An 11,242-nucleotide genomic window follows, 5' to 3' on the forward strand; every position below is an offset into this window, starting at 1 on the left:
CTTTATGATCAAAAGCCACATTTATCCAAAACAGGGTTTTAAAGTTTAAAGTGCATTGTTTCATATCAGTTGCATAGAGTTTTAAAATCTGGACCCTATCATGTGAAATTGTTAGATCAATGGGTTTTAACAGTGTGTATTAAGAGACTAGAAAATGAAAATTTTATACAGGGCAATATTCAGAAATCTAATGACTTTATAATCTGGATGATTTAAGGTAAGATTCTATATCAGTATACTTCATACGGCCTTCTGAAATTACTCCTTGTAAAATATGAGGTTTTCTCCTGCCATTTTTCTGGTATCGATTCATATATTTTTAAAATCATTTCACCTTAAAATGTCAACTGTTACTAGCAATGCTATTTTTCAAAGATAATGTCTTATTCTTAAATCTATGCCATGTAGTTTTATTTTTTTTAATTCAACAGCTAGGGTTATTCTATTACTTTTGAGTGGTAATAGAATTCAACACATTTCATTCACAATTCTTTAGCAATTTAAATGCCTTTTCATTGGGTCTAATTCTTGATGTCACATTGCTAAGCAACGGAGAAAACATTTAAGAACTGGGATTTTTTTCAATCCTCTTTTACAATTCAAATGAAGGAGTTGCATTCAGCATGACCAACAGCAGCAGGTAACAACAGCTGGCATCTTTCTGCCCCCCTTTAAAAATAGACCATCAACTAGAAACTGAAGCAAGAAACACTGCCTTGAGGATCCGAAACGAAAAGAAACTTGTATTTTCATAAAATTGAGGTGGAAAGTTGAAATTAGTTTTCATTTCAACACAGCCATGCTTTCACAAACATTCCAAAGTTACATGAGGGTTTAGTGAGAAGTCACACACATACACACACACACACACACACACACACACACACACCACTTCCTCCCAAAGTTGACATTAAAGTTAAGCGAAAGGCAAGAAAAACTCACCTTTAACAGAAGCTGAGTATGAGGAGATGAAGCAGAGGAAGAGCACAGCCAGGAGGATCATGCTGAGCAGCTGCCCTCCCTGCGCCCAGAGCCTGGGGAGCCAGAGGGGCCTCTTCCACCACGCAGCCAGCAAGGAGTGAGCCTCTCCACCCTGTGACAATGATGTTTATCTCTGGGGAAAGGTCAGATTCCAAATTCCAAAATCAGGACCTGGGTTCACTGAAGGGCTCCTTATTAATGATTAAACACAGGTGGGCTTTAGCTTTCAGTCTCTCACTTTTTTTTTTTGCCGCTCAAGAAGGAAATCAAGAAAGTTTTCAGTTTTGAGAGCTAGGTAGTTTACCTACCTATACTTGCTGAAGTACTGGGGAATATTCCAAGTGAACCGGTAGTGACATTCTTTTGCTCACTGTCATCATCCTCATGCCTACACTACCTGCCACTCCTCGTGAGAGGGTGTCGAAGAGATTCTTACACTCAGCTAAACCTAATTGAATTTGTTTTTCTTTTGTCTTCTTGAAACAGGGTATCACTGTGCAGTTCAGGCTGGCCTTGAGCTCATTTTGTAGCCCAGGCTGGTCTCAAACTCTCAACAATCTTTCTGCCTCAGCCTCCCAAGTGCTGGGATTACAGGTATGCACCACCATGCCCAGCACCTAATTGAATTTTAATACGCCTTGTATGTTCCTTTTTGAATTTGGTGCACTATTTGTATGCATTACAAAAGAATCACTCTAAGTTTTAGACTTTAAATGGAAACTAAGTGGTGCCACCACCAATTACTTTAAAATAATGCTAAAGTGATTAGAACTTTTGTACATGACACTTCTCCGGTAGGAAACTGTGGGGGTGGGAGGAAATCAGCCCTGTCTGCCGGTCTGTGCTGCGGATCAACTGAGGAGCACCTCATCGATCTCCATGGGTCCTGGTGACGGCAGGCGCTTGTCTGAGTCCCACACCTGGCTGACTGGACTCCTAGGTTTTCTCAATTCCATTACCAGGAAGAGATTCAGAGAGCAAATTCTAGTTCTCTCCTATTTAGAAAGCTTCTCTAAAGCCACTACTCTAGCATGGCTAAGGCCATGAGCACTGAACCAACCCTTGTCCCTAGAGACCCTTGGAAAGAGACCTGATAGACACAGAACCTAGGTAATGCCCTGAGGAGGTGGGATGTGGGGCTGTTTCCAAAAGGAAGGGGAAAAGTTAATTGATTGTACTTGAAAATACTTACGGCCATGTTTCAGCATAAAATAGGCTTTAAATTTATCCTGGTTTCTCTCTAAACCTTTTTTAAGAGTCCTGACTTAGAAATTAAATTTTTTTTTACTTTAATGCTTGGGTAATAATCCAATACTGTTATTTATTTATTATTTCTTTTTATTGGCATAGGTTTATTATCCTGATACCTACATTCATCTTGGGGATTGGTACATACACATGTCCCATCTTGATCACTTTTTCTCTTCCTCCCCTCCCTGTCTTCCCATGTTTTTTCATTCCCGGGGCATACAATGAAATTTATAAGTAAAAGTGTCCAAAGGTAAACATATTTCCTCTTGAAATATATTTTCATAGAAAGAATTGAAGTAAAAATTATTTATCTTCTACTGAGACTATAATTTTGTTCGCTATCATCAGTTATATACAAATCATGAATAAAGTAACTAACAAAATTAGATTAGGAATGTCTCATTAAAGTGGTAATTGCTGCTGGGCATGGTGGTGCATGCCTGTAATCCTAGCACTCAAGAGGCTGAGGCAGGAGGATTGCTGCAAGTTTGAGACCAGCCTGGGCTACCTAAATGAGTTCAAATCCAGCCTGCACTACAAAGTGACATCTGTCTCAAGAAATCAGAACAAAAGAAGTCATAATTACTAAGCTTTTTTGAGGTTAAACAAAAAGGCCCTTCTTATAAAAACATAGCTTTGCTGAAAAAATAAAGATTTATGAATAAGGATTATAAATACAAGGCAATGTGAAAGTGCTCTTTGCTTTCCACTTAGACAAATTTCTAAATGTTCCCAGATTTAGGACTTACATTTAGTCCCCTATGTAATTGCATTCATAGGAATGAGAAACCATTACAACTAACTACTTAAACTTCACTTACCTATCCTTTCAAATTAAGCACTAGTTGTATCTTATTTAGTTCTATATTAACTGTCATCAGATGTTCATTGGAGACAGGTACTGAGACTCATTTTCTGTCACTGGGGGTTGACTGTAGGGCCTTTTCACAGTGAGCCACATCCCAAGCCCTTTGTCTTTATTTTTTTTTTTTCTGGCTTTTTTTTAAAAAAATTTTTGAGCAGGGTCTAAGTTGCTAAATTGCCCAGGATGGGCTACATTTGTGATTCTCTTGCCTCAGCCTCCCAGTGTCCTGGGATTACAGGTGTGCACCACCACATCCACATAGATACACAGGCTTGCACTTTGTGGTCAGACTGTGTGGTGCTTGATACGTGTCTCCTTGGGTAAAGTACTACTTGTTGTCAGGTATGTGCCATAGTTCAACTAATAAGGGCATATCCCTATTGCCTAGTACAATAGATGTTTTTTCATTGGAGCGTTCGATTTCCACTAGAAAGTCTCTGAGTCCCCATATAGTCATTTCAACATAATTATGTTTAAATCAGACTCTATCAGCTCTCATAGTGGCACTTTTTTATTTTGCTTATAAATTTTTCTTTTTTACGAAGACACCTGAGAAAAGACTTCTTAGATTGTTTCTCTGAGATGGAGTAAGAATGCCAAAGCCTTTCCCTATGCAGTGAGCTCTGTACCCAAGAAAAAGTGTTCTCTACCGCTCTGAGGACCAGTCTGCATGGGGACACCTCTGAAGACATGAGAGAGAGCTACTTCACGTGGCGTGGAAACACGGCAGAAGCACAATATAACACAGTGTAAAAATAATCTATGGAACAATTAGTATTAAAATATACTGTTTTAAATATTTTACATTTTCATAGTGTACTGTCCCAACAATCATCTTGCATAAAACTTAGGCTCAGATTAATTCATTAAAGTTATTTAAAGAACATAGAAAAACAAACCTAAAAACTTAGGTCTAAATGTTCTTCTTGGTTTAAAATCACTAAAGGTGGGAAGTGGGAGAATTAGCTTATACATGGCATAAAATTGTCATTAACTGGAACTGTCTTTTAGTAAATCCGTCACAATTTTATACGGAAACTCAGGGAACCCTTGATTGTTGTGGCTAGACGTCCTAGGCTGACAATACAGGGGGGAAATTGATTTGTGCTAGAGTGAAAATCAAATAATACATTTTAAAACAGTGCTATTGGCAAGAAATCTCTTTGGTGGCACATAACACTGAAATATTTACTGTTCTACCACTTTGCCTCGATAAATAGGGCACTATGAAACAAAGATAGATGCCAGTTCCAAAGTACAGTTGTGTTTCTGTTGAGTATCGTAAGTTGTTAACAGGTGTTAACTTATATTCCTAGGTTAAAAAGATAAATGAACTTTACCCCCACTCAAGATTGAAAGGAAATATATTACCTTACTAATACAGCCGTGACAAGTCAGGATGTACAACTAAATGAGGAGAAAAGGTCTATTTACATCATCAGAAAGCTTTGTTTCGTTCTTAGAAAGAGGCATGTCATGTTTAAAATAACATTTTGTTTTTGTTTTACGGACGACACTGTAAATGATTGCTAAAAGGTATAATAATTTGAAGTCTACTAGTATTTTCAGTTCAAAAAGGGACTAGCATTTCTAAGGAATCCTGTTAGTAAGTGAATATTTTTATAATGTGACAACCTCTTTCATACCAACATAAAACCGTAAAACACTACATGCACTATTTTAACAGGTATTCTAAAGGAATTCTCATTGAGAAAATAGACTCATTAAATCTTTCCTTAACAAAAGTAAATGGGAAAAACAAAAGGGAATGGTGGAGCACACTCGCAATCCCAGATACTTGGGAGGTTAAGGTAGGAGGCTCACAAGTTAAAGCTCAGGATCATAAGCTCACCTGGCCAACTTGGTGAGATCCTGCCTCAAAATTCAAATAAAATAGAAGGGGCTGGGAATGTAAATCAGTGGCAGAGCCCTGGATGCACAATCAGTCTCTCTCATTCTCCCTCCCTCCTTCCCTCTCTCTCTCTTTCTCTCTCTCTTTCTCTCTTTCTCTCTCTCTCTCTCTCTCTCTCTCTCTCTCTCACACATACACACACACACACACAGACACACACACACACAGACACACACACACATACACACACAGAGGAAACAGCTCTAAACAGTTACTTTTTTTTCAAAATAGATTTATTAAGCACACTTTATCCCCTCATACAAATATATGTATTTTTGATAACAATCAAAAAATCCTTTTGCGTCATGTTAGTCAACCTAGAAGGATTCTACTTTAATATTATCTTTGGCCACTCCAAACTGAGTTGCTAGTACTTAAAGGACAGAATTGATGGGAGCTTTTTCAGAACACTACTGTAAAAAGAATAAATTTTTAATTTTGATCAAAATAAGAGTTTTTTATAAAAGGAAACTTTAGAACCTAAAATAAAATATTAGCTACGAATACAGTTTTCTTTTAAAATTGTCTATATAACACAGATTAATGGCCTACTGATAAATATGTACCCTTGTTTCCCTGAAAATAAGACCTACTGGGAAAACAAGTTTTAACATGATTTTAGAGGCGACATCCCTCGAAAATAAGCACTGTTTGCATTTCCATGTTCTACTCTAAACTGTGCAATAGGGTTTATTTTCAGAGGATGTTTCTTCTAAAATCATGTTAGAGAAACTGTCAATGAGTCTTTGGTTGACCAGTATTGCATGTCTATATCTGTTTTCATGAGAAGCCACTTTGAAGATATCAATATGTAATACAACCACCATTGTTAATTCCCTACCACTTTGTTTGTAACTCTGTATTGTCTGTATTGTGCTTGTGATATGTTGTAAAATGTTGTATGTCTGTTAATGTTTCCCTCCTTTTATCCTTAAAATAAAAAAAAAAAAAATCAAAAAAATAAATAAAATCATGTTAGAACTTGTTTTCTGGGTAGGTCTTATTTTCGGGGAAATAGTATAGATACAAAAATGTGAGTTTATCTGAAGTAGAGACAGAAGCCAATTGCTTTTCAATAACCATGAAAATAGGAAGACAGTAAACATTAAGGAGAAGTTAAGAGATACAGAGCGTAGAGTACAGTGGGGTGACAGCAATATTTGAGGAAACAATGCTAAAAAATGCTGGTTTAGTTATCTGCAGCTGGTATAATAAATTACTACACAATTAGTGATCTACAACAATGAATTTATTCTCTTACTAGGCTGGAAGTCAGACTTCTAACAGTGGTCTCACTTGGCTGAAATGAAGGTGTTGGTAGGGTACATTCCTCTCTTCTCCTCTCTTCCCCTCCCCTCTCTTTTCCAGACACTTTAGGAGGAATCTTTCCTCCCATTTCTGGTTTCTGGCATTTAGCAGCTGCCTGCACTCCTTGGCCCATGGACCAATTCTCCTTCAAAACATGCAAGAGCGAGTTGAGTCCTTCTCACATCCTATTGCCCTGACCACCTCTTCTTTCATTTCCAGCTTATAAACATTTTAGGATATACAGGGTTCACCTGGATAACCCAGGATATTTTCTGTATCTTGAAGTGAGCTATTTAGCAACCTTAATTTCATCTACAGCCTTAACATAGATATTCACATGGTCTGGGGGTTAAGATATGGACTTTTTGGGGAACAATTTTTCTGGCCATTAAGGATACCAGTAGAGAGACTTATAGGCTCAGTAAACCTCAACTAGGATAATTAAAAGAAACGCACACATAACACATCATAATGAAAGTGCAGACATCAAAGAGAAAGAGAAAATACTTAAAGCCAGATAAGTAAAACAGATTCCCTTAAAGGAACAAGAGATATAGGTAACTGCTAGCTCATTAATAGCAACAACAGAAATTAAGGACTGTATAATGCAGTCTTCAGTGTGCCATGAGAAAGTGATTGTCAATTTGTAAGACATCTCCAAAAAACTTACTTCAAATCAGAAAAAAAAAAGTGGCCCTGGATAGATTCTAAGATTCAAGCGGAATGAAGACCACAGAAAAAAAATAAATATGTGAGGAAACACAGTGGGTCTATAACCTCAATAATAATAATGTCTGTGGAGTTAAGCCTAACCCTAAGTACACAAGAATAACCTGAAAGTGATGTCACCTCATTGTGTGGTATACTGAAAATTTAAATATTATAATATTTATCCAACATCAAAAATTAGTTCAATTATGGTATATCACTTCAGCTCAAAGCCACTTAAAATAATGGAAGTATGTGTACATACCTGTTTACCATATCTTGAGAGCAGACACAGGTATAGTGTGAGATAAATTTTTAACACAGATGTATATATATATGCATAGAATAGGCATCGAACACAGTAACTAGCTCTGAGAGATGGAAGTATGGTTTGTTTACACCTGCATTTTCCTTCTTTGACCTTATTTATACATCTTGCTTTAAAAATATTTTCCTTTTTTTTTTTTTTTTTTTTTTGAGACAAGGTCTCGCTATGCAGTTCAGGCTGGCCTTGTGCTCACTTTGTAGCCCAGGCTGGCCTCAAACTTACAGCAATGCTCCTGCCTCAGCCTCCTGAGTGCTGGGATTACAGGTGTGCACCACCCTGCCAGGCTTAAAATGCTCTTTTATGAGAATTTCTGGGATAGTTTTTCTGGTGCTTTGACTGGGATATGAATTATAAATCTGGAGGAGGGGAAACCACAGAGGTAAAACGTCACTCTCATTAGATCATCTCTGATGATGTGGGGCAGAATTATTAATATGACTTACCTGTTTACAGTGATCTAGTCACCTGTGAGCAGTGTTACTAGATTTCACCGTGTTAGGTTTTCTTGTTTCACCTTCCTTCCCATCCTGAACTCTGTGGAAGACCTGGGCTCCTCCTTGAGAGTGGAGTAGCTATAAAACTGGAATTCTGTGTGAAAAATATAACTTCTCTTCCTGATTTATTTGTTTATTTGTGCATTTTTATCAGTATGAACTCATGTATATTTATTTTATAGTTTGGGCTATAATCCACTACTACTTTATTTAATTTGTTGCTACAATTGCTGGTTTTTAGCATTGAGAGTTGTTTCAGTTTGGCGCCCGTGTACCTTTGGTGGTTACCATGTCAATAGGTCTGCTTTTGTTTTCTCTTTGATTTTGCTTTTATAGCATTCCTATGCTGCCAGTTCACTTTGTGTATGTTTACTGCAGTCAATTCTCCAGGCACTTCTGGCTCCTTTTATCGAAGAAGGGCACGAGACATCAAGGTCTGGACCCTAGGTGTGGTATAAGTGTAGCTCTGTGCTTTCTACAATAAATTTCTAATCTATGAATACATCAGATCCCTTCATTTATTTAGATCTCATTTTATTTCTTGCATCAGACTTTTTCAACTTTCTTTGTAGAGATCCTCTAGAAATACTTTTGGATTTATACCTATTTCTTTTTTTGGTGATTTTGTTTTCAATTTCAAGTTCTAATTATGCGTTAATGGTACATAGGAAAGCAACTGAGTTTTGTATATTAACTTTGAATCCTAAAACTTTGCTATAATTGCTCATTAGTTTAACAAAGATTTGGGGTGATTTTTAAAAACATAGCCACAGGTCATTTGGAAGCAGTTTTATTTCTTCTCTCCTTTCCTTTCACTTTGTTATTGCATTGGCTAGGACTTCCAGTATAATGTTGAATATGGATGGACCCTTTCATATTTTATACTGGTTTCTGGGTTCTGTTATGCCTTTTAAAATCTTTCCTTGAGTCATTTTATTTCAGTTTTTGTTTTATGCTATTCTTTCATGACATTTATCACTTAGAAATTTATTCAAATTTGTTTTGAAATGGTAGGTGCTGGTTTTCATCTGCTTTCCACTTCGGTTCATTGCCCCTTAAATGGAATTTAGCCATAATTCTTTTCCAAGATGTATTTTTAACTAAATCATTCTGTGCATTTAGGAAGAAGTGAGGATAGCTTCTCTAGCCTCACAGTTCTAGACCCCTTTTCTGGTACTTTCATAAAATGACAATTTTTTTTTCCTCTCTTTTTTCCCACTTTCACTTGGACCTGTTTTTTCTCCTCTGCCTCCCCATCCTATCCAATCTGAAGCCCACACCTAGCAGTTTCTTCTTAGTCCTGGGCTTTGTCTCGGAAAGGAGCTCCGGTTGGTTGGCTTTCAGAGTTTCTAAGTGATGCATCATTCCAGCAACTTTAGAACTTCCTACTCATCCCTTTATACTTACAGTTTCAGATCTTAGTCAGAGACTCCCTGAACATTTTGCTGACCTCATACTGATCTCCTTTGCCTTTCAGCACATATTTGATATATCTGGGGCTTCCCCTTCTTGGGGTCTTCCAATGTTCTGTTGCTTTCCCTTCATTTTCTCCCACACAAATGCTATTGTTAATTTCTCCCCACCTGCTAATATTGTAAAGTTTGTAGATACTGTTTTGTTTTGTTTTGAATCTAGTTACATTGTGACCATGAACTGGGACTGTTATTATTGTTTGGCCATCATAGAGGTTCAGTCTGTTTTTATCAGAGTGTTCTGGAGGTTCAGAGACTACATTGCCTCTCTGATCATTTTCTAGAGTCTTCAATACTTCCTAGAGTATTTATGTATTATTTGGAAGAATAATTTAAAATACATTTTAAGCCAGGCATGGTGGCAGATACCTGAAATCTCAGTCTTCCGGGATGCTGAGGCAGGAGGAGTGCAAAGTTGAGCCCAGTTTGGGGAGACTCCGAGTTTGAGTTTGAGACTCTGTTTCAAAATAAAATTAAAAAGGGTTGTGAATGTAGCTTAGTGCAAAGATCCTGGATTCAATCTTCAGTATCAAAAAAAATTAAAACACAGGTTAAACTTTACTTTTATTCAATGAAGCATGATCTTCATTGTTTTTAGGGTGGAATAATATTCCATTCCATGGGTTCAGGGCAGTTTCATTTGTTCTGTTGACAGACACTCAGGTTGCTTCTCCACCTTTCTACTATGAATAATGCTTTCATAAACACGGGAGTACAAACATCTGTGTGAGATGGTGGCCTCACTTTTTCTGTATGTATGTCCAGATGAGGGCTGCTGGGTCATGGTACTTTTATTCAATCAGAATGCATGTTGAAATGAATATAGATGAGAACCTGAATCTTCTTTTTAGAAACCTTTCAGGTCATGTTTAAAAACAGGCTCCTTTTTGGCTTTCTTAGTCTGAAATTAATATACCCACAAATGTCATGCTGTCCCCCACTTCCCTTCTCCCACTTGAAGAATATGCTCAGACTTAAAATCAGAATCCAATTTACAGTAATGGAATTTGTGATGATCGCCCAATATGACCAAACATAGGGAGAAGCACTGAGTTTAAATGGTATTTATACACCTGTTCATGTGTCCTGTAATTCTGATGTTATCTGTAGCCTCTTCTCACTCGACAGTCTGTGGCCAGCTTAACTGGCTGCCAATTGTCTGAACATGGTTACTACTAAGTTTTTTTGTCAGCTGCTTGGTATTTATTTTTTGTTGCTAACCCAGATACTTTATTTCTATTTTTTACCTAAATTTTATTTTGTTATATTTAAAGGCATACAACATGACGTTATGGGGCACATACAAACAAATTAACATATCCTCATCTCAGTTACCCATTTTTGATGGTTTTTGGTGGCAAGAGCAACTCAAATGTACTCATTCAGTATGAATGCCACCTACAGAACAACTTCATGACTGAAGTGTGCATCTGAGTTCTAGACTTGTTCACCCCACACATCTGCTACTCATATCCCCTGGCCTACCCCGGCCCCCAACTCCTGGTAACCATTGTTTTGCTATTTCTGTATATTTGGATTTTTTAAAACATTCCACTTATAAGTCAGGTCATACAATCTTTTTCGTTCTGTGTCTAACTTCCTTAGTACAATGTCCTCCATGCTCATCCATGTTGTGGCAGAGAACATGATCTTCACTGTTTAGGGTTAAATAATATTCCATTCCATGTGTTCAATGCAGTTCATCCATTCATGTGCTGACACTCAGTGTTGACACTCAGGTTGCTTCAGTATCTTTGCTACTGTGAATAATGCTCTCACAAACATGGGAGTACAGACATCTGTATGAGATGATGATCTTTTTTGTATGTCCAGATGAAGGTTGCTGGGTCATGGTAGTTTTATTTTTGATTTCTTTGGAAACTTCCATATGGTTAACTATAATGGCTATTTAAAAAAATAATT

At 37.2% G+C, this 11,242-nt stretch overlaps 1 protein-coding gene across 2 annotated transcripts in view; it reads right to left on the reverse strand.

Annotated features, from left to right (window-relative positions):
- Nucleotides 1-11,242, reverse strand: part of Mttp (microsomal triglyceride transfer protein) — a 59,071-nt gene that overhangs the window by 45,233 nt on the left and 2,596 nt on the right. The window contains exons 1-2 of one of the 2 annotated variants that reach the window (XM_013505401.1): nt 9,689-9,777; nt 943-1,114 (exon numbers count right to left, since the gene is read on the reverse strand). In XM_013505401.1, the coding sequence (XP_013360855.1) occupies nt 943-1,003 (61 nt within the window). In that variant the 5' untranslated portion in view covers nt 1,004-1,114; nt 9,689-9,777. Of the gene's footprint in view, nt 1-942; nt 1,115-9,688; nt 9,778-11,242 lie in introns of those variants that run through there. The other variant, XM_013505400.1, reaches the window with a different exon arrangement.

This window comes from Chinchilla lanigera, unplaced genomic scaffold (assembly GCF_000276665.1).
Source record: "Chinchilla lanigera isolate Chin_1 unplaced genomic scaffold, ChiLan1.0 scaffold00095, whole genome shotgun sequence".
Lineage (NCBI taxonomy): Eukaryota > Metazoa > Chordata > Mammalia > Rodentia > Chinchillidae > Chinchilla > Chinchilla lanigera.